This window comes from Maylandia zebra, linkage group LG19 (assembly GCF_041146795.1).
Source record: "Maylandia zebra isolate NMK-2024a linkage group LG19, Mzebra_GT3a, whole genome shotgun sequence".
NCBI lineage: Eukaryota > Metazoa > Chordata > Actinopteri > Cichliformes > Cichlidae > Maylandia > Maylandia zebra.
Window position 1 is genome coordinate 28,437,671 of NC_135185.1, and position 23,889 is coordinate 28,461,559.

General features: G+C 40.7%; 2 protein-coding genes across 2 annotated transcripts; one reads left to right on the plus strand and one right to left on the minus strand.

Annotated features, from left to right (window-relative positions):
* Nucleotides 1-47: 47 nt before the first annotated feature.
* Nucleotides 48-6,427, plus strand: LOC101486927 (dehydrogenase/reductase SDR family member 7). The gene is made up of 7 exons (XM_004540565.4): nucleotides 48-1,258; nucleotides 2,526-2,678; nucleotides 2,902-3,008; nucleotides 4,083-4,322; nucleotides 4,441-4,563; nucleotides 4,646-4,858; nucleotides 5,722-6,427. Exons 1-7 carry the CDS (start codon nucleotides 1,108-1,110, stop codon nucleotides 5,761-5,763), a joined length of 1,029 nt encoding a protein of 342 aa, XP_004540622.2. The 5' UTR covers nucleotides 48-1,107; the 3' UTR covers nucleotides 5,764-6,427.
* On the minus strand, nucleotides 6,155-21,615 carry pcnx4 (pecanex 4). Its single transcript, XM_004540564.2, has 11 exons — nucleotides 21,457-21,615; nucleotides 20,022-20,802; nucleotides 19,761-19,940; nucleotides 13,191-13,729; nucleotides 12,966-13,066; nucleotides 12,584-12,706; nucleotides 10,860-11,220; nucleotides 8,623-8,726; nucleotides 7,436-8,541; nucleotides 7,141-7,327; nucleotides 6,155-6,971 (listed from the first exon to the last, which is right to left on the minus strand). The coding sequence occupies exons 2-11, from the start codon at nucleotides 20,717-20,719 to the stop codon at nucleotides 6,720-6,722; spliced, it is 3,651 nt and encodes a 1,216-aa protein (XP_004540621.1). The 5' UTR covers nucleotides 20,720-20,802; nucleotides 21,457-21,615; the 3' UTR covers nucleotides 6,155-6,719.
* Nucleotides 21,616-23,889: the final 2,274 nt, after the last annotated feature.

Sequence of the window (23,889 nt, forward strand, 5' to 3'; positions counted from 1 at the left end):
TTTTGGGCCAGGTTGTTTAATGAAACATTAAACTGCTGTTTGATGAGCGATTTTTTTTTTTTATTTTTTATTTTTTTATTGTAAGCATATGAAAGAGTAGAGGACTTAGAAAATTTACACTTCCTTTAAAGGGACAAGTAAAATTATCAACACAACATCACACCAAACACTATGCAGATACAGCAAGACCCAATCCAATGCACGTCTTCATAGAAGCTTAAAAATCCTTGTGAGGTTATTCTTTCACAAATCTTCTTGTAGGAGTCTTTGGAATCACGCTTGGGCACTCATACTCAGACTTCACCTGAATAACCAACCGTCTAATGAAATAACGTTCTTAATAGCCTACCAGTTTTGTCCAGGCCCTGGAATCACAATTTTAATGTGATGAGACTAAGTCTCAATTTTAGCTGTTTCTAAATCATGGTGAATTTACTGACAGTCACCTGTTTGTGTTTCATGCACTTTGCAGCTTCAGTTTTAATTATATATATTTTTAACATGTTTCTGAGACACAGAAAAACAACAACCACTATGTAAGTTTCAAAGACTTTTGAAATTGGTGTAAATTCTTGACCCTTATTCTTCATAACCTCTGAAATTCTTTGTGGCAAGCTTGATATCAACTTCCTTCCTATTGGTGTCAAGATTGACTCATAGTTTAAAAAAAAAAAAAAAGGCCTCAAAGACTAGCTTCTTACAATGACCAGGGAGCAATTTGATGACACTTTGGTGCATTTTCAAGCATGATGGAAAACCATGTCTCTAGGCTAAAGTAATATTTAAATGGTTCAAATATCATCAAATTAACATTTTGGATCCATACACAAGAAATATGATACATTTGGTCTTTTGGGGTAAAAAGTGGGAACCCACAAGTTAATCAGCTTTGAACTCTAACAAGGCAGGAATGGATCCCAATCAGTCGAGAAACCACAGAGTGTTTTAAAAATTATGAAGAAGAAGAATAAAGACTTTAAATATCGCTCTCTAGGTTTAAATTTGAAAATACTAGAGAGGAAGTGATTACACAAGTGGTTACACTTTAACCACCTCTCATTATAGGTTGCGGTGTAGTTACTTAAATCATAAGTTTGTTGGTTGTGCATGTGTGTTGTTTTACAAGGAATGGAGTCCTGCACTGTATCTGCACTGAGCTGCTTCATAGCATTTTGTTTACTTGTCTGTTTAATTGGCTTCATTTTCGCGGATGCAGACTTCACTCTGCTTTGGGCAAGTCTGACAGGGCAAAGGCCAGGTGAGTGAAACAACCATCCCCCAGCACTGTGAGAAGTTTCTTATTAATAAAGAAGGGGCTCAGATTTGTGATCAAATGTGTATCTCTGCAACTGTTGGGGACAGTAAAAATAAAAAATGTTAATCAGCAAAGGCTAAGTAAGGCAAATTTTGGAAGAGATGATACATTTTTCTCTTATCAATTATTCACAAATGTTTTCGTATCAGGGAGCAGTGGCAGTTACAGGAGGCCTCTTCAGAGCCTGTTGCTGTTACTAAGTGCAAAGTTATCCTAAAGGGAAAGCACAGACTGTCTGTCAGCCAAGGGTTTGTTCTAAACAGAAACACATTTACTTAATAAAACAATCTTTGATAGCAATGCGGTGATTTTTGTGAAGCTGAAATGTGATACCTTAAAGAGGGAAGTTGTGCCCAAGGATCACTGTTAAGGACAACAGCTACAGAGAGCTAAATTAGACTGAAAACCTGCATTGAGACCTGAAGTGTGAATTCATTCTGTACTGTGCTGTACTGAAGGGGATAAAACCGGGATTATACTGTACCATTATAATTAGGCCTGCCATGTTAATGTGTAAGCAGGAGTTTGATGTTGTAGCTAGTCAAATATAGGTCAAACTTTAACTATTTTTATGCTGTTAGATAGTTTTGTAAGGAGCACTTTAGTCTTCACCATAATTAGAACGTAAAGCATGATGCATAGAGTATCATTAAAACTTACAGGAATCTGGCCTCTTGTACTTGAGTGTAACCAGTGGTTTCCAACTTGTTTTAAACTTTCTTTATTTCCATTCATGAAGACATCTCTTGATTTGACAGCTTAGCAATGATACACCTATCTCTTCGAGAGTTCTCTTGACTTGTTTAGATGTTACTGAAGGGAAAAAAAGGAAAGGATACTGTGACCAGCCACTTTAGTTTTCATCTGTGGTCTTTCAGGCCTTTTTGGTATTTTTGAGATGGCCATCCTTCCATGCACACCCTGGAAAATTTCAAATCAACAGTTAACCTAACCCCACTAATTGCATGTTTTTGACTTGTGGAGGGAAGCTTCAGTACCTGGAGAGAACCCATGCAGACATGGGCAGAACATGCAAACTCCACACAGAAAGGCCCCCACCAGATGGTGGAGTGAAACTTTATTTCCTTTTTACCGATGTACCAGATTATGGATTTGGCTGCTCCTTAGGTTTTTGCTATCTCTCTGAAAGTTTATAAAGACCAAAGAACTGTAGCAGGAAATGTTGACTGTTGTGGTTTGTGTCAACCAGAGAGGAAGCTGAAAGGGTTGGTGGTGTGGATCACTGGAGCATCCAGCGGTATTGGAGAAGAGCTGGCCTACCAGCTGGCAAAGTGCGGCTCACGTCTCATCCTGTCTGCCCGGCGTGAGGATGAGCTACACAGAGTGAAACGCCATTGCTTAGGTAAGATAAATTGTTTTAAATTGTCAAATTATATCAAAGTAAAGTGGATTCCAGCCAAAAGAAACCCACTTAATGTGAAGGAACACTTAAGCTTGGGTACATGGACGTATATGGAGTATAACACATTAATAACATACTAGGTTTCCATATGATGTCAGTTATAGTTTGTTCAGTTTTACTCAAAAGTGACTAAATGAATGCTTTTTGTCCTTTATTCTTTAAGAGACCTCTGAACTTAAGGATGAGGATATTCTTGTTCTTCCACTTGATTTGCTGGAGAGGAGGTCACATGAGACAAAAACAAAAACTGTGATTGGGTACTTTGGACACGTAAGCTCACTGCAGTTGCTCATAGTTTCATGAATTTTTTTGTTGTTGCATTAACAACTCATCTATAACATTCAAATACTGGGTTTGATTTACATAATAGAGACCACCTTTGTCTTATTTTAAAGACATCCTTTAATGGATGGTTAGTTTCACTTCACTTTGTGGATGTAGTTTATTTTTTCATTATTCAAGTCATTTTCTAAGAACCTGTGACAGTGTGTAAATTCAAGACTTTTTACTTTAACAAGGTGTAGAAAACCTGGATATGTATGCCATACATGAAAAAGGGCTACGGTAAAATATAGCAAAACGTATTTCCAGCTTTTACTGCAAAACCTTCCTTTTGTAGCACATGCAGAAGTCAGTTTGGAACCAGCATCCAAAATCTGTATCCTTCAGCATTAATGGTGTGCTGTCACAGATATGCTTGTTACCTATGCTGTGTGCACCAATGCAGCCCCAGATGCTGACCTTTGGACTTGGTTCTCACAGTAAGCTTGGTTGTCTGTCTCCTTTTCTAGCCCGAACCATGTGTGGCACCCACGATTTCCAGGAACTATTTCAAATTTGGATTGATCAAACTGCAGTTTTAAATCCCCCTGTTAGCTGTGACATGTTCCACCACTTTTAAAGCCTAACACTGTTGTGCCCCTTTTACAAAAGCAGATCTACTGAGATGTATTCCAGCAGTCATCATCTGATCAGAGCCTTTTAACTGTTATTTTAAATCCACATGCACCATCTCTTCTGAGGTTGTAAACTCTCAGATAGCTACTCTGTTTTAAATGTCTGCTGAAAACAATGTTTTTTCTCCATAAACATTCACCCTTACAATTGTGATAGTTTTGATGAGACGTGTCCTCTATTCAATAATAATAAAAAGACTAAAGCTTCCACTGAAACTAATAAAAACTAAACTAAAACTAAACATTTTCGCACAAAAAAAACTAAACTGAAACAACAAAATCCACTCTGAAAACTAACTGAATCAAAATAAAAACAAATTAGAAAGTACAAAACTATAGGTAACTGAAATAAATGAGATTTCAGATGTTCTTTTCTATCCCTCATCAGATTGATATCCTCATTAACAATGGCGGTCGAAGTCAGCGCTCTCTGTTCTTGGAAACCAGCGTGGATGTGTGCCAGGCCTTGATGGAGCTCAACTTCTTCGGTACGGTCTCTCTAACCAAGCAGGTGCTGCCTCACATGACGCAGCGAGGCCAGGGGAGCATCGTGACTGTCAGCAGCCTCTTTGGCCTTACCGCTGCGCCTCTTGCAACAGGTGCCTCTGCTAGCAAGCATGCACTTCAGGTGATGAGATTTCAGAAAGGAGATTATGACCATTTTATTTCTCTTAATTCTTTTCAACTAAATGTATTAGTTGTTGGCTTGTGGGAACAGATCTGGATCTCTGCTGTATTATCCACAGGGTTTCTTTAATTCCCTTCGAACTGAGCTGACTGACTATCCAAAAATACTAATTAGCACAGTGTGTCCAGGGCCCGTCCAATCACAAATCGCCAAAAATGCCTTTACAGCAGAAATAAACAAGGTATTTTTTTTAGTTGATATGCCTAATATAACCATTTCAAAGCTATGTTTTAAGTAACAAGTTTTCCTCTCATTACTTCAAGCCTCCACCCACAGTTGGACATCTGAAGAGGATGCCAACAGATCGCTGTGTGCGTTTAATGCTAGTGGGAATTTCCAATGGTGTCAAGGAGATGTGGATCTCTCAGCAGCCCATGCTCCTGCTTTACTACACCTGGCAGTATGCGCCCACATTCGCCTGGTCCGTGTCCGACAGGTTGGGCAGAAAATGGGTGCAGAATTTCAAAGCTGGTCGGGTAGGTACAGAAAGTTTTTATGGTGCAAAATTCCCTTGTAGATATATTATTTACACATTAGTGTAGGTCTGAGAAATTCAAACATCACCATATTTTTACCAAATACTCTGATCAATATGAGTATATATTTGGGCTTTATGAGTTAGTAAAAATCTTTTTTCATAATATTTGTTTTACACATTTTGACTTGGTCAGGAGCATGCAGGTGAACATGCAGCTTTTTTCCACTTTACTTGGGGCACATCAGATGCTGCCCTTTCTTTCTGCAACATTTGTGCTGCTGCAGTATTCTGCAAGGTTAGCTGTGCTAGATTAGACCTGAGACTGGTGGGTTCTCACTGTGTGAACAGGCTGAAAATACTTGAATAAAGTTGAACTATGTGTGTAGCGCTGTCTCTTAACAGCTGGGAGGCTCTAGCTTCTACTGACCTTGGTTGAGTCTAATAAGAAGAAGGCAGTGGCTAGGGTATGACAGTGAGCATGACTCCTTCCCCCTGGTGCTGACTGGATAACTGACTGACCAGTGTGTCTGGTGGCCTCTGCTGGACAGTGACAGCTGAGGGCCATGCAGAAAGGTCATGCCACTACTGGCTAGCCATTGTGGATTCACTTGCTTGGGATGAAGGAGGATCATTTTGGGACCAAAAGAAAAAGAGGAAACACTATAAAGACTTACAGAATCTAAACATTCCTCTACAGTGAAATAGTTGGGCAATGTAAGGGGCATGCTTGTGACCAATAAAGTATCTCAAGATTTACAGATGTTAACATGATATATATTCAGACAATTTTCAACCTTGAATAAAATAATTTTTCATTTTTGGTGCAAATCAAGTGCTGACAGTTAGCATCTTCTTTTGTAGGATGCAGACTCTGCGAACTTGACTAAACCGAAGACCTCCTGAAAATCACATCCTCAAGGGGAAATTGCATTCCTAATGTTGGACTTTGTATTTTTTTTCTCCTTTTTTCAAAATTTCTGCTTTCATGTCATGTCACCTTGGGATGGCTGTTGCGGGCGATAAACTGGCGATGTATAAATGAAATTGAATTGAGTCTTGAAGTAAATATTTAGAGACATAACTGGTTTGAAAGCTCCGTGCCCTCTTCCTATCTTAAATGAAATGTTTGTAACCAATAATCAACTTGTGGTACACAGCCTTGAAGAATGGACAACAAGCTATAAAGACTATATTAAGAATGGCAATGTTTCTGCAACGACCCTTTAAATGCCTACAAAAATTGAGTTATGTTCAGTTTTCTCTATCCCGGCAAGTTTGTTTAATGAAAAACAGCTTTTGACAAGCTATTTTTATTGTAAGTATATACAGCTACACATATAAAAATTAACAATATGTACAAGAAACTGTGGACAGATTCATTCTAGATTGTAAACAAGTGAATTGTAAACAAAACAACAGCACTAAACACCATACGTGTACAGCGAGACATCCCCAAGGCACATCCTTGATATTCTTTAACAAAGCAATAAAATCCTCATTCCTTTTTGTGGAAAAGTGAGGGAGGATGGGAAGGGGGATCACATGAACATTAAAAAGTCGAATTAAACCAGAGGTATTTATTAGTCGTCTCCTGGAGAGGAGGGGTCTTAATTTATTCACCTTTTGTTTCAGCACAAACATTAATAAACACAAATGTCTGTGCTTTGGTGGCGATGCCACTGCTCCATCTCTCAAATTAATGTGAAGAATTAAGTTGGTTCCCATGCCGACTTGACACTTCACAAACTCTGAGTCAACAATTTAAAATGTAAAACTCCTGATTTAAGATTTCTCTTGACTTTGCTACAGTTCAAACATGAATTTCTGTGGTACTCCCACCTGAAAGATGGAACCACAGCTCAGAGGCAAGGAAAGTGAAGTGGGGCAGATGAGTAAATAGGGTATCCTAGAGGCGGATCGGCTGCCTGAACCGTTAGGTTTCTTAGCATGAAGGGGTGGGCCTGAATGCTGTACCGCTCCTCGTCATCATTAGTAGCATACAGAAGCTCCCAGGAGAGGTTTGCCCACTGGCCTCTCACCCCTTCTCCATTGAGACGGCCCACCTGTACAAGCTGCTCCTGAAGGGTCAGCACTCGCCCTGTGTAGGTACCCTGCACACAAGGACAGTCAAAATGTTACAAACTAACTAGTGGAACAAACTAAGCTGAACACATGGATTTATGAGAACCTTAAATTTTATGTCAACTGGATAATATACTGTAATTATAATTGTATATTTTGTAGCTTAGGTGTAAATGAGGCTTCGTTATGTCTTATTACCATTGTGAGATCATGTCCTAGTGAGAATAGAAAGGGTTTTTCCTGAAGAACGCTGTCATGCCAGCCTTTCTCTGTCACCAGGCCGATGTACCAGTCCCTTTCATATTCCTCCAGAGTGCTGAACAACTCTTCAGGGGACTCCATTGGCCCCAGGCTTGCTTGATCAAACAACAGCTTGAAACTGAACCTGAGGGCAAACAAAAGCATAAGGCAGAACTCTTATGGATGCTCTGGCTCAAATAAGTCTGGCTGATTATAGTAATCACAATCTAGAGGTCCTAACTGGCAATTTTACCTGAAAGCCTGAAGTGTGAGCTGGTAAAGTTCTTTACTTGAAGACAGCCACTCAAGTCCTTCTGTCCACGGTACATCTCCACAATACAGCCTGTACACATAACTAGGACTGGTGAAGGCAGACTCTGCCCCCAGTGAGATGAGACACGAAAGTGCAACATGAATATGCAGTTCCTTCAAAGCTTCATCTTCCTTGAGGGCTTTGGTCATGTCCTCTGAGGTTGCACCCTGCACAGCAGGCCCAAAGCGTCCCAAGGTAAATCGAAACCAATCCTCAGGAAATAAAGGCCTGAGAGACAGCAAGCGGGATGGTAGTAATGGTGCTGTCCTCCACCCTTTTGGTAGGTTGAATACCTCAGACTGGGGGCAGCTGAAGTTCAGATGTGGGAGAGAGCCAGACCTTTCCCCGAATACCTCTGAGTTATGGCCTTTATCCACAGCTGGCATCCCAATACCCAGTCCCAGAGGCTGCAGTGGCTGCAGTGCAGAGAGGGCCATGTTTTCAAAAAGACTGTCCATCTCCACGGAGCCCGGCAGAGAGGCCCCCATCTGCAGGGTGGCGTGTCCAGACTGGGCTTCTGCAGTCACTAATGCAACTGTCCGTCTGGCTGGTTGAGGGCCAAATAAGTCATCCTCATCTGACCAGTCACCAAAGGAGGTCAAACTGGAGCTGTCCTGTCTGAACCTTATAGAAGACACATTGGACTCCACCATGACAGCCTCAGGTGGTTGGTTAGAAGTTGTCTGGGCTAACTGTGAAGACTGGGATTTCATCCCACCAACCGCTGACACTTCTTCACTGCTCCATAAAAATCCTTTATGTTTCTGCACACAATATCGCAGGAGCAACCAGATCAGAGCCTTCATGAAGTCATCCTGAAGTTTCCTCAAGTTGTCATGAGAGTCAATGATACCAGACAGCACATTTCGGGCATCAGAGTAGACCCGTACTGCAAGTGCAGCACACGGGGTGAGGGCATTGCCCCAATGCAGATTGAAGCCCTGGGTGAAGCCGAGCCGCTCAGGGCGTTCAAAAGCAGCTTCAAAAACCTCATCCACCCTCCGTGCCTCCACCGTGTGGCAAGACGTCTCCTGCAGCTCCAGGCCCTGTAACAAACACACCCCACCTTATGTAATCTTTTAGATTCTTACATAGATTATTAATAGACAATCAGAGGGATACAGTACCTTAATGTTGACAGTGCAGTAGCCATATCCCCTCTCCAAGATCATTATCCAAACCATGCGGTCCTGAAAGCGGCCAAGAAAATGAGAGCCTGGGGCTAATGAACCTGAAAATGGAGAGCGACTCATCAGTTATCCATACATCCAACATGTAAGGAGATGTGACTATGAGCACAGAACATAAAACATGTAGCACACATATGGGAGTCTTTCATTTTGTATCAGCTGTGCATCCCTCTGCTGACTACATGGATAACGTAGTTACTGGATGAGCTGCTTGGAGATGCATCCTGTACAATAGTACAGGAAGGTCGTGCTACTGATTTAACTGGCTGACTGCACAGAGATCTAAATATTAAATCTCTTCTTGTCCCCAGCTTTCCATTAGTCCCTAAAACTTTGCTCTTTTTGTACAAAGGTGGATTTTCATTTTCTGAGACAGAAGACAGACGTTTAATTCAACACAGATGAACAGCAGCAGCAAGGTGAAAGGAAGCTTTTGTTTTAACCTGACTAGTGCTCGCTTGGCTCAAGGATAATGTCATGTCCCATGCTGACATCTTAGAATAGTCCCAGCCGCTACCTCATGATGTGAAGTGACACACTGGGCAGATTTCTTTCCTGCTCACTGCACCACGGCCCCCAGTGTGAGCAAAGCAAAAGAACACTACAAACTGCCACCGTTTGACTGTGAGCTTCAGCCTAACAAGCAACTTTTCTGAATTATACATCACAGCCACAGCTTCCCTAGCTCAGAAAAAACAATAAGACTGACTGATTACATCACCTTGGTTTTATTCAGTCTTAAATCATCAGTCCATAAAAAACAAGTCCCTACTTGCATGTTCCCCCCTCCCTCTCTCTCTTTCCCCCACCTGATTAGGAAGAGAACAAAACCCGAGCAGCAGCTCAGTTTAGCCTCGGCGTATTACGCAGTTAATGGTGTGGAAATATTTGGATGTAATGAATAGAGACCCAAGCTTTTTTTTTTTTTTTTTTTTTCCAGGGTCACTTCACAGAAAGCTCAACTGGATCACGTAAGTTCACATTACTGCCCGTAGTCCAAAAAGTCTGCTCACAACAGAATTCCTCTTACTGTGTAACCGTATGAAATGATGCTTCACTGCTTTCAGATCTGCATACAGTCCCCATTTGACCCATACAAGAGTTCAGTTGCTGCAATTACAGCCCACGTCAAAACACACTGTTGTAAAAAACATATATATATACTTTTTTTCTATATAAGGTGACCTCTGTTTACCGAGAGCTGTAAAAAGAAAAACTTAATGGAGAAAAATACTGTGTGTATTGTAAGTTAAGCAAAACCAACTTTTAAGACAGATTTAAATTTAGATACTGTGACTGATTAGTTAATAATTAACAGGTTTCAGGTGCTTCATAAAGGAAGTGAACACTATTAGCTGTCCAATTTAGATGCCATGACGGGTTTTGTCATTATCTTAATTAGGGCTGTTCGACATAACGTTATACATTGGATGACGATATAAAAACGTCTATCGTTTCATTTTACGCTATCGTTTATTGTGTGGTGTCGCAAAATAAACGTTTATGGCAATATTTTTTCATGGTTTTGATGGTCACTGTAGTGGCTATATTAATTTCTTACAGTTCTCTCTTTCTCTTATATTTAATATAACCACACTACGGACGGACAAGCGCCTGTTTTTATGTGTTGTCATTAGTAACAAAGACGGTAAAACCACTGCGTGTCCGCTTGTTTATTTTCCACATAAACCTTTCACAATAAAGCTCAAGATCCTGTTGAGACTTTTCAAAATAAACTGAATCACATAAAAGAGTATGCAGAATATTAACGGATGAGAAGCAAAAAAGAGCCGTCAGGTGCTAAAAAATAAACCTTAGACTCAAATGTTAGAACAGACTTTTCCCCGCAGCACGTCGTGTAATAAATACTCACAAAGCAAACGGCGGCCTTTACAACTTATGTCAAAAAATATATAGTTTCATGTATCGCCAGCTGGAAACACTTCACGCAAGTCGAGCTGCCCGAGATTCACAGAATTTACTGAAAATGTTAAATTTTTGTGATTTATATCGTTATCGGACGATAGATGTCTTAATATCGGGATATGAGATTTTGGTCATATCGCACAGCCCTAATCTTAATGCTACAATTGTATTTTTCTAACACATAGATTTTGTATCAGCGGCTTATTTATTAAGAAAAGAAAAAAAAATTTCAGGCACGAACAACTAACCCAGTGACCCTCTTGCAAAGGCCGTCCTCAGAGCACAGGCAAGACTTCCACTCATTTGCTGGTAGAAGACAGAATCCGGGCAGGGACAGGCAGTGCCCACGGGTCCTGGCCAGCTTCGCTGAGGCCTGGGAAACCCCACAAGGAAGATGGGCAGAGTGAACAGGGGCAGCAAAGGGGCAGAGAGCAGGGCAGAGACGATCACCACAGCCAGGACCAGAGGGCATAGGGAGGCGTTCAGAGCCAGGAGAGTTCCAGCCGACTGACGGCGCTGCTTCTTCTCTGTCCAAGATGTCACCAACACAATCAGGGTGAATTTCAGCTTGGCTAGAAACTGGGTTACTCTGTCAAACAGGAGGCCCACCTGTAGCCAAAAGACAACAGCAAACATGAAGCGAAATCTTACATGTCCAATATGCAGGCATTAAATTTATGGCTGTGTGGCTATTTTAACTCTCTTTCCCAAAAGGGCAAAAGCTGATGACCTCCCCCTCTACCCTTAATGAGTTCTGACACCTCAGTATATCAATAAAGATATGATTTGATGAGCATCAGATTAGTTTCAGGGTTTTTCAAGGGTAGCTGCACAGGCAGAGATCCACCCTCACTAATTTCTGATGCACACCCAGTCATTTTGTTTCACACGCAGGCCTGAAATATGACTGAAAGCACTCAGTTCAAAAAAGTGCTTCAAATGTTAGTCCTAGTAGGCTTTCAATGGCAAATTAGTTAATATATATATTTTATGAGGTGTCAGAGGAACATTTCATGTAATCAGTACAAAAACAATGTCAAAAAAAACTGAGGATAACGTGTCAAATGAATCAATCTGCAACAGCAGGGGTCAGAACACTTAAGTCCTCCGACATTAAACTTTGTAAAGTTGGTTGCAGGTTAATGCAGAAGCCGCAAAGCATGGTCCCAATACCTCTTCTTACCGGTTGTGGGTTCAGGGGACCCTGGTTTACTTTTTTTATTTTTTTATTTTTTATTTTTTGGAACAAAGCGCTCCAGCTTCTATTCAGCTTTTTTTACTTTGGAAAACCCTGCCAGGAACTACTGCCCCGGACAACACAGCTTCTAGGGCTTAGGGTCAGCAGGACACACAAACCTTAGCACCGTGTTAAAGGTGAGTCTTCAGGGGAACTTCAAAACAGAGCTAATGCTCCATTACATCAAAGGGAGCTTGTTGAGGCTGTTTGTGCATATGATCAGGATCCCTCCTGAGTGTCTTGCTTTGGAGGTTTACCAGGCACACTAAGCACTTTCCAAGATGCAGACCATAGGGAAAACACAGAACTTACCAGAGCTATGGATATACATAGCCTGATAGTGTATATTCTTAATTCTCCAGGAGGAGGTAGAAAATACTGTTGACGAAAAAGATGTCCAAAATACCCTGCTTGGCCATTCATTATCAAAGCTAGTAACATGTTGAGAGCTGATTTGAAATGAGGCACTTGCATTTGGAAGCTGCTGCTTCTATCCCTGATCTCTAATGTTATTTTCTTCTCAATATCAACAGCCGACAACAAAACAAGCCACACTGAGTTATTCAACTCAGGGCAAGTAGAAAAATACAAAGATGCCCCAATCTGGATAGTAAAGAGTTATTTGCGCTGGTCAAAGCACAGATAATCGTGACATTTTTCACTGTTTTATATTTAAGGGTCAGATTTTAAAGCGTGCACTGAAGAACTTATGGTGGGTGAAAACTTTGACCTCACCAGAAGAAGCTGAACTCCGGTACCTAAGTCATCCCACCCTGGCAGCACATTGTTTCCAGCTGCAAGCCGCACCAAGATCACCACCACCATTTGGAGCAGAGCATCTTCTGAACTCTGCCATCCCTGCATAACAACAATAATAAAGAGAAGCTGTTAAAATCAAGCAAGAGGCGCTCACTGATTAATACATTTTTATTTTCATTTTGATAAAAGGAAAGGATAAATAACTGTCAAGAGGACCCGTTTTTCCAGTGTCACCCTTTTCAGTCTTCTTTTGACAAAGATCTGTTATTTAGGTTGTTGCCCAGTTTAAAATCTCCCCAAAATTGCTTTACAAGTTTTTATTATTTTGACTGTGAGCAAGCATAAATGTTAAGTATACCACTCTAAAGGCTCGAGTAAATCCCACGCTCAGGGAAACCGTGTGGAGCAGCTGCAGAGACTTATCCATAGCCAGGAAAGCAATCATTGCAAATGGAAACACTGTGAAGTAAAACACACACAGATCAAACACATTCAAATACAGTTATTCTCACACTTGAGAAAACTGTTAACACTGGACAAAAGGTGACTTCCAATATGTATTATAAAAACCTCAAAACCTCACCCAGGTAAATAAGGACTCTTCTGATTGCAGCAGCAATGTACAGTCCTCTGTTTCTCTGTTTAAAAATGTGCACATTGGACATCCCTTTAGGGTACAGGGGATTGAGGAACACCCCTCCAAATACATAGGCCCCTTGGATCTCTCTGAGAGCCCAGCAGAGGCAGAACAGTATGAGGAGGAGGTAACTGACAGGAGCCTGGGGTCCTGTAATCAGGCTGCGGGACTGAGCTGATCCGATGAAGTGATGCAAAACGCCTGCCTCTGCCATTGCCACCAGTAGCAAGCTCAAATATAGCAGTACTTCCCTGCAGCCTAGATTCCAGCCAAAGGAAGTTGGAGGAGGAGGTGACGGCCCCCCTCTGAGCAATTCGCGGTCCCCAAAGGCTGACCTGGAACCTCTGCAGAGTGTGCCAACCTGGCTGAGATCCAGACTCAAGAGAAATCCCATAGCAGTGGAGAGGAGAACCACACCAAGTGTTGATGGGATGAAGTAATTACATACAGCTACGCCAGCGGATACACCAAACATCAACAGCAGCCTGTGAGACAGTACACACACAGACACACACAAAAAAATTAGGGCTGATGATAAACAGGGTAATAAAACACTGCCAGTGGAACCATTTAATCTGATTCATCCATCCGTCCATTCTCGTGCGCTTATCCTTATCAGGATCGTGGAGGCGGCTGAAGCCTAGCCTAGCTATCATAGGGAGAGAGGCGTGGCACACCCTGGACAGGTTGCCAGTCTGATATAGGGCTAACACAGAGAGACAGATAGTCATTTCACACTCCCATTCACACCTATGGGCAATTTAGAAATGTTATCTAGTTTTACCTTCTGAGTTACTATAATTTCTTTTGTTTTGCTTCGTTTTCTTTTGGATGCTCCCTTCAGGGGTCAAAACAGCAGATGATCTGCCACCATTTCATCCAGTTCTTAGCATCTTTTATTGTCACACCAACACTCAGCACAAATGCATACCTCATCTTACAATACTGAAATGCTAAACAGAGTTTGTCCACTTTAATCTCAGGATATAGAATGACCCACATGACTTTTTTACAATATTATTGTTTCAAAAGTGAAAACAAATGATATACAGTTGTGGTCAAAAGTTTACATACACTTGTAAAGAATATAATATAATGGCTCTACCGAGTGTCCCGTTATTTCTAAAACTCTGATTTTTCTCTGATAGAGTGATTGGAACAGATACTTCTTTGTCACAAAAAACATTCATGAAGTTTGGTTCTTTAATGACTTTATTATGGGTTAACAGAAAAAAGTGATCACATCTGCTGGGTCAAAAATATACATACAGCAGTGCTAATATTTGGTTACATGTCCCTTAGCCATTTTCGCTTCAATTAGGCGCTTTTGGTAGCCATCCACAAGCTTCTGGTTGAATCTTTGACCACTCCTCTTGACAGAATTGGTGCAGTTCAGTTAAATTTGATGGCTTTCTGACATGGACTTGTTTCTTCAGCATTGTCCACGTTTTCAATGGGGTTTAAGTCAGGACTTTGAGAAGGCCATTCTAAAACCCTTATTCTAGCCTGATTTAGCCATTCCTTTACCACTTTTGATGTGTGTTTGGGGCAGAGGTGGGACCAAGTCATTGTTTTGCAAGTCTCAAGTAAGTCTCAAGTCTTTATCCTCAAGTCTCAAGTCAAGTAATGTCAGGCAAGTCAGAGTCGAGTCTCAAGTCACTGGTGTAAAAGTCCAAGTAAAGTCACAAGTCTGAAATTTTGAATTTCAAGTCCTTTCGAGTCTTTAAAAAAAAAAAAAAAAAAAAAGCATGTTGCAGTTATGCTAAATGTAAATATTAGACCATGTAATTTTTAAATCTGTGTTTTTCTCAACACATGACAAAATAGTGAACTTAGAAAATATACACAAATTGTGAAATTGCACCTCTTTAAAATGCAGCTCAATTAAACCTAGCTCCAAGAATAATTTTCACCGACGGTTCTGAGATAAGCTGCATGTTATTCTTGGATGCGGTTGTAGGACCGGCTTTAAAATCGCATGACAAAAATATCATACATAAATAAATGATTTTTTTTTTTAAATATCATTTAAAAAAAAAAAACTGCATCACCAACGTAGCCTGGAAAACATTTGCTAGTTAGATAAAGTCAGCTATCTCATCATAGCATATTTATATGCATATTTATTAGGGCTGCCACAAACGATTATTTTGATAGTCGACTAGTCACCGATTATTTTTGCGATTAGTCGACTAATCAGATCATCATCCATTGGACGTACAGCGTACAGCTTATTGCACCAGCAGCATCTGCTCTTATATAACTATCATTAGCTTACAGCTTTAAGTGTTTAAGGTCTGTGCTAACTAAAAATAAAGACAAGATGATAGTTTATTAAACTTCACCGAAACAATCTGCAAATTTCATTAAAATTTAATAAACTCCTTGCTATCTAAAATATAACAGGACACCGGAGTAAATTCTGGAGCATCTCACACTTCTGATAATCAGCTGTCTGCTTGACGTTTATTCAGCTGTGTAAAAACTATAACTTTGATCTCAGCCAAACCGATTTACTCAGGAACAAAAAACACTGAAAAAAGCCAAAAAATAACATTTTGAAGTTATCTAAGTGACTTATATGTTTAACCTGAGTAGCGAAAGACGGCGGTGGGTTTGAAAACGATTTGCCGGGAGTCCAGTGCTCTCATGGCGCTAGTGAGCCTAGCCCCCGGCTAGCTATCGAGCTAGTGGGTAACAGACGTCTCCGAAAACGTCGGAGCGCTTTTGAAAATATGTGGTGTCTTGATAAACTGAGCAGATATTTGAGGTTTACACAGCTACATTCTCGCCTGAAAATATGTTAAACGTTTATTTTGTGACCCAGAAACAATAATAAGAGTAATATTAAAACTAACTAGCTGCCGCCATTGTTGGAAACTGAGCTGGGCTGCGCTATGAATTCTGAGACACAGCTGCTTCTTCTTCGGGGTTTAACGGCAGCTGGCATCCTTGTACATGCAGTGCTGCCATCTTCTGTTTCAGTCCGTTATTACACTCTTAAATCCTACTACTTATTCCTGCGTCTTTTGTGATCTTACAAAGCTTCAAACAACGCGTCGACTATTAAATCAGTCATCGACGATTTTGATAGTCGACGTAATCGTGACTAGTCGACTAATCGTGGCAGCCCTAATATTTATAATTATACGCTTCTTGGACTGAGCGCATACACTCGTGAAGTTTACTAACTTCCGGTCACTGCAACAAGCCCAGGTACAGTTTACCGACGGATGGGTGCAGGACCTTGAAATGCACCGTGTAGAAAGTAAAGACCATCGTACATATCATAAGTTTACCAGTCTCACAAATCGTCGTCATAAATACACATTCGTTAACCGTTTATTAATAGGACCTTTGAGCTCAATGGTAATTAATTAGCAGTGGAAATAATTTCTGGTACGCGTTACAGAAATGTAGCAGTGACAATAATACTGTATGCTGTAATCGTACTGGGCAATTAGTGATACAAAACAACTGTTTTATCCTGTGAATAAAAGTATATGTTTTTGTCAATGTACCATAATAACAGAAGCGAAACGCAATATTGTGTCAGGACAATTCACTATTTATGCACAATAAATAAAGGAGCATAGCGCGACAATTTCTGTTCAGCGCCAGACTTGCTTGTAACCTATATCACCAATTATGTTAAGAAAAATGACGTATTAACTACTACAGCAGACTGACCTTTGTGGAAATGCTTGGAGCAGACTAACCTGTGAGCTGGAGTGTTCTGGGACGTTATATTTGGTCTTTGAATGGCTGCAATCCAGTCCATCCGTCGCCTCTTTGTTACTTCGGAAACATGGCTCGAACAATTTCTCTTCAACGACGTAATCCGATAACAACCGATCTCTTTACCCGTCGGCTTCCCGTGGCTGTCATGCGACCGGCTATTGCAGTTAATAATACAACAGCTTCTTGACATTTTTGTGTTTCTTTTTATCGCTGTGTGACTGATTTTAATTGAAAGCCTGCGTGCGCTAGTACCGCTTGCCACGAGTTCCCAGAATCCTTTGCGGTTCTACCCGTGAATGACGTCACATTTTCAATCTCTATATAATATGCATGTTAAATTTTATATTTGGGGTAAAATATCAAGTCTTTTCAAGTAAACCGGTTCAAGTCCAATTCAAGTCCCAAGTCATTGGTGTAAAAGTCCAAGTCAAGTCACAAGTCTTAGAACATTTTTTCAAGTCAAGTCTAAAGTCATAAAATTAATGACTCGAGTCTGACTCGAGTCCAAGTCATGTGACTCGAGTCCACACCTCTGGTTTGGGGTCATTGTCCTGTTGGAACACCCAACTGCGCCCAAGACCCAACCTTCATGCTGATGATTTTAGGTTATGTTGAAGAATGTGAAGGTAATCCTCCTTCTTCATTATCCCATTTACTCTCTGTAAATCACCAGTTCCATTGGCAGCAAAACAGCCCCACAGCATAATACTCCCACCACCATGCTTGATTGTAGGCACGGTGTTCTTGGGGTCAAAGGCCTCACCTTTTCTCCTCCAAACATACCGCTGGGCATTGTGGCCAAAAAGCTCGATTTTTGTTTAGTCTGACCACAGAACTTTCCTCCAGAAGGTCTTATCTTTGTCCATGTGATCAGCAGCAAACTTCAGTCGAGCCTTAAGGTGCCGCTTTTGGAGCAAGGGCTTCCTTCTTGCACGGCAGCCTCTCAGTCCATGGAGATGCAAAACACGTTTAACTGTGGACAATAACACCTGTGTTCCAGCAGCTTCTAATTCTTGGCAGATCTGCCTTTTGGTGATTCTTGGTTGACTCTTCATTAGAGCTGGGCGATATATCGAGTTTTTAAAACATATCGATATATTTTTATACGAGATATAAGATGTGACAATATCCTTTATATCGATATAGTCTATGTTACGTTATAATTATAGTTGTGGAGCCGCAAGTTTGCCTCTCTTTCGTCCACTTTTGTCTCTACGCAACGTTACTCCGCCTCGCCTTCACTGAAGACAACTCCCCCTCCTCCCCCATCGCTTCACATGCAGGCAGCGACAAGACGGACACGGCAAATCTCCGTTAACGAGTTACTGCGCATCGCCCCATGCGTGGGGCTGGACGGCGTCAACGTGCTAACGAGCTAAACATGCTAACGAGCTAACAGCGCTAACCCTAAAATCCTTTCATTCTCTCAAAAGTTGATAGCGCGCCTTATGTATGAATTCTGGTTGTGCTTGATGGCCGCGAACTGATTTTATGTGGTACACGGCGCTCAGCAATCTGTCAAAAATGTTTGAGTACGACTTTGGTAAGCTACGGAGCTGCACCGCTTGATAGATTGTCGGCGCATTACGGCTACCGAGGAGCTTCGCGGAGTGATACGTACTGTGCATCAACGTAATATTACCGTATTGTGTGTGTATAAGGACCATAAATGGCACCTGTAAGAGACGTGGTTATGAAGCGGATTTCAAACTCCAGGCTGTCAGTCACACAGTAAAACTTGGGAACAGAGCAGCTGTGAAATCTGTCTGTCTTTGTTATTACGCTCAGCGTCTTTTAGTTTACATTTTGACTGCACAATTGTGAGCTCTTTGTTTAGCACAAAAACAACCTTGTTTTCTTTTATTTATGGAGCATTATTATTTAATGAATGCTCATAATTTAATTTTGAGTAATTTTTCATGTACATCTGTGCTGTATGTTAATAAAAGTGCCTGTGTGACATCTGGGACACAGCTTTGACTAAGAACTCTCTTTTTGTTCTTACTTTATGGCTTAAAAAAAAAATCGAGATATATATCTTATATCGCCATCCAGCTAAAAAATATCGAGATATGAATTTTGGGTCATATCGCCCAGCCCTACTCTTCATCCTCCTGACCAATTTTCTCTCAGCAGCAGGTGATAGCTTGCGTTCTCTTCCTGATCTTGGCAGTGACGAAACAGTGCCATGCACTTTATACTTACAAACAATTGTTTGCACTGTTGCTCTTGGGACATGTAGCTGCTTTGAAATGGCCCCAAGTGACTTTCCTGACTTGTTCAAGTCAATAATTCGCTTTTTCAGATCCATGCTGAGCTCCTTTGACTTTCCCATTGTAGCATTTGTGGGCGTTAGTATCCAATGAGCCCTATTTAACCTGTCTAAGAGAAGTCACCAGCTGTAGTCACTCATAATCACTCACAAGAAGTTAAGAGGCCATGCTATGAAGCTCAGTTCACTGACAACTTTCTAAGTCACCAAAATTGCTAATTCATGTTGCTGTATGTATATTTTTGACCCAGCAGATGTGATCACTTTTTTCTGTTAACCCATAATAAAGTCATTAAAGAACCAAACTTCATGAATGTTTTTTGTGACAAAGAAGTATCTGTTCCAATCACTCTATCAGAGAAAAATCAGAGTTTTAGAAATAACGGGACACTCAGTAGATCCATTATGTTATATTCTTTACAAGTGTACAGTTGTGTAAACGTTTGACCACAACTGTAATTTTTCAATTGTAGTTTGATGTCAGCTAATCGTTTCAGTGGTACCTGAGGTTGCTGGACATGGGTGAGCCTCCTAAGCCAAACACAAGAGTCTGCTCCATGCCCCAGAGGAGCAGAGCATCCAGGGGAGGCAGGATACCAAACGCCCACAGCAGAGGTAGAAAGAGGAACAGCACGTGGAGAACCTGGCTGGCCAGATGGAGTTCAGGGACAGCATCAGAGTACCTATAATCACAGCAACATGTCAGAATTATTATGACAGAAAACACAAAGTACTTTAATAAAATCATTAATTTTGTCACTCACCTATCAGCCAAATCCACAGCAATGAAAATAAAAATGTAAAGAGGCCGCGTGAGTGGGGTTATCTCATAAGTATCCTGTGCCTGAAAAGTGGCTGTCTCTGTAGCTGTATTTACAATGAGAGAATATTCAGCTATACACAGCGTCACCCAACTCAGGACGAAGACCACCAGAGATGCACCAATACTGCCATAAAGAGCAGTGAGTCTGCCAAGGAACACATACCATGTCCCAAAGCCACAGAGCACCCCAGCTAGCACTGTATGCAGCACCACATTAAGCCCAAAACGCTTTCCAGGAGCAATGAATCGAACAGTCTCTGTGCTGACACAGTGGGTAAATTCCACTTCTTCTTCATCAACAAGGATGTTGGATGCACCAAGTCTCTCCACTGTGCCGCTCCTCCGTGCAGCATACAGCGCCAGGGCCTGGACACCCGCCGCAGCCCCACACATAAGTATACCAGAGAGCACCGCAGCATGGAGCTCCTGAAGCAGCTGCAACTGACTGAGCAGGGTCCCGAAGCCCCCAAAAAGCCATGGTGTCAAGAACAACACTGCTTGATTGACATATACATAAGGTGGGGCACAGTAGCCCAACTTGAAGCGTGGACCCCCCAACACAGTTTGGGGGAAGCGCTTCCAGAAGAACTCCTGCTTGTACTCATTAAGAAGGGGCACATCTGGCCCCATTCTGACCATTCCCAAAAGGGTGGTAGGTCATCTCCACACACCTGAAGGAGAGTTTCCATTCATCATCATCATCTCAGAAACAGTGAAGCACCCTGCAATGGAGGAACAATTAATGAACAAAGTTTAGATGCACTAATAAGACAAAGAAACCATACAATAGGAGCTCCATCCTGTGCTTTTTTGTAGTCTCATTACACAAATTAGAGCTAAATAAGCCACAACAAATATATTTTTCACAGTGAAGTACATTCATCATCATTATTTGAGAATACCTTCCTCCAGCTCAGGTAAATGTTACTCCTTACAACCACACTATTATTATAATTTTTAAAGCTGTTTATCTACAACAGCACATCAATGGGTCACATTTTCCATCAGGGGAAACTCAATTTTAAGACACCACGTAAAATCACCGCTTAATAATGTGCAGCACAAAAAGGAATGGCAAACAAGAGCCACAGCTAGTCAGTTGCCAGGAAAACAAAACACAGCAACAGTAGCTTGTGGGTGCGCTTACGTGGGCTAACCTGCTAAGCTAGCAGGGATAATCATAAGTCTCGCTTCACAAAATTAAACCAGGTAAAAGAACACTGAGCACTGGGCATAGTTTTTGTCCCTTTATTTCAGCTAGCTCTATTACTGTTAGCTAACGAAGGCACCAAGTATTTTCATCTTGACTATGTGCTAGATTACTATTATTAACAGGTGAATAACAGCTGGTTGGCCACAATGTGAGATACACTTACCGTTAACAGCCGAATAGCCAACTGCAGACAGTTTTGTCTTTTTTAGTATTTGAAGATGTAATAAGGTAATATTATGGAGAAACGGGCGGAAATTGCCAACATTACCGTTAGCTACCAGCTAACCATTAGAAAGCCAGGCAACATCGGCATGATACACAGCCAGATTCTAACCAATGAGAGTTGAGGAAAGAAGAGCGCGGCGCCTCTGATTGGCTTAAACCGTACAATCCCCGCCCATTCAACTCAAGGGCTCTGCCACATACCATGGACGGTCTGTGCCACACACACAACTATTAATACAAAAAGGAACATATTTTTGAAAAGAGTTTTCACTTTAAGGGGAATATTTATTCACCACACATCGTTGAAAAAAACCGACTTCTATAAGCCGACAGACACTTATAATAATATGCACACTTGGAAAAATATCTGTAATGTTTAAAAAAGCTTTAATTACAGGTATCAGAAAGTTCAACACGGTCTAAATTCTCTTAGGCTCTTTCTTGTAATTTACAAATCCTGGTGCATTTTACTTTATATAGTAACCATTGTATAGTATTTTAGCTTTTCTTGGCACAGTATCTTCCTATTTATTTATTTATTTTTTCCATTTTTGTTTTTCCAGAATATTTCTAATTCATATTTTATTTGTGTCCCTTGTATTGTGGTAACGAGTGATTTTCCCCAGTGTGGGATTAAATAGTCTCTATATCTGTTTTAGTCTTCAGGAACAGTTCTCCGGGCTTCTTTGAGGATATTGTTCCATTCTCTGTCAAGAAGATCCCACAGTAGTTCAGTAATGTTGAGTTGCGCACTCTGTGGAGGCCAGCCCATGACTGATAGTGATCCACTGTGTGTTCTTTTATCTGGGTATCCTTTATTGCATTGGCAGGGAGTTTAGAATCATTGTCATAATGAAAAATGAAGCTTTTGCCAATGAGATGTTTTCCAGGTGGTAGAACTGATGGTACTTTTCTGGGTTCATAACTCCATCAATTTTGACAAGATCATTACCATGATCACTTGCAGCCCCAAACCATGACATACTCCAAAAAGACCCGTTGTCACTGATCGTCAGCCTTTTCTCTGTTTTCCCTCTTCCCTATGAATGGCTTCTTGACAGCCACCCTTCCACTGAGACCATTTCTGACGAGGCTTCAGTAAACAGTAGATGGATCAACTGAAGGGACAGATGTAGATTTCTTAAAGAAATTACTATCAAATACTGTTCATCTGCTGTGGATAGATTTTAAGGTGTGCTTTCTTCTGCCCTCCATTGGTTCAGTTTCCTCAAATTACAAGCTATGTACACCATCCTAAAATATCTCACATTTTGGAAAATGTTTTTTTTTTTGCATGTTATCTTTGGCATTTTTCATTTAGCTAAAGCCAAATTATGTATTTTTGCTACAGGCTGCTGGCAACAAAGTGCCTAAAGATACAATTTCAAAAGGATTCTTTGCCAAGTTGTCTGTAATACTTATAGACTTGTTCATCCCTTGAGTTAGGTGCCTGTTTTATGGTTGAATGATTCATAGGTCAGTTTTAAATGACTTTAAAAAATGAAACATTCCTCTGAAAATGGCCAGGTACAAGGACTGGACTGAAAATGACTGAAAAAGCAGTCATTGTCCAAAGAATAACTTTAAAAATGACAAGATAGTCTGGTTTCTTGGAAGCAAAATATAAAGAAATTAGGGGTGGCTTAAGACTTCCACTCATTACTGTAGATCAACAATTTATTATTATTATTATTTATTTTTTTACTATTTAATTTGTAAAAATGTGTATACACACACACACACACACACACACACACACACACACACACACACACACACACACACACACACACGTAGGAAAATATTTAGTATACACATCCAGAAATGCATACACTATTATATATTGTACATATATTTATTAGTTTCAGGTTGGCCATTCTTGTATTTTGCTCATTTGTGTTGTTGTGTTTGCACATCTCTGTTGCTTGTGGGGCTCGCACACAAGAATTTCACTCGCATGTGCTGTGCCAGTGTGCCTGCACATGTGATGTGACAATAAAAGTGATTTGATTTTGATTTGATTTGATTAAGAATAGAAGTTCTCATTGTGAAAATGATATAATTACAACTATTGTATATCACCTCACTTATTTTGTGAAAACACTAACCAGCTTCATTTAGACCTTGTATAATTAAGTTCAGACATATACATTAAAACTTAACTTAAAAAAAAATACAGATACCACTCTTATAAAACAAAGGGGTTTACCATTCTAACCTGCTTTTCACTGAACAATGGAAAGACCATCCTTCTTTGCAATTATAATGACATCAAATGGCGCATCCCATGGGTTTGTTTATCTTCTTTATCCAAAACAATTTTTCAACTTGGCACTTGCCAGGATCTTTAAATGCCGTTTCTAAAGCGCTT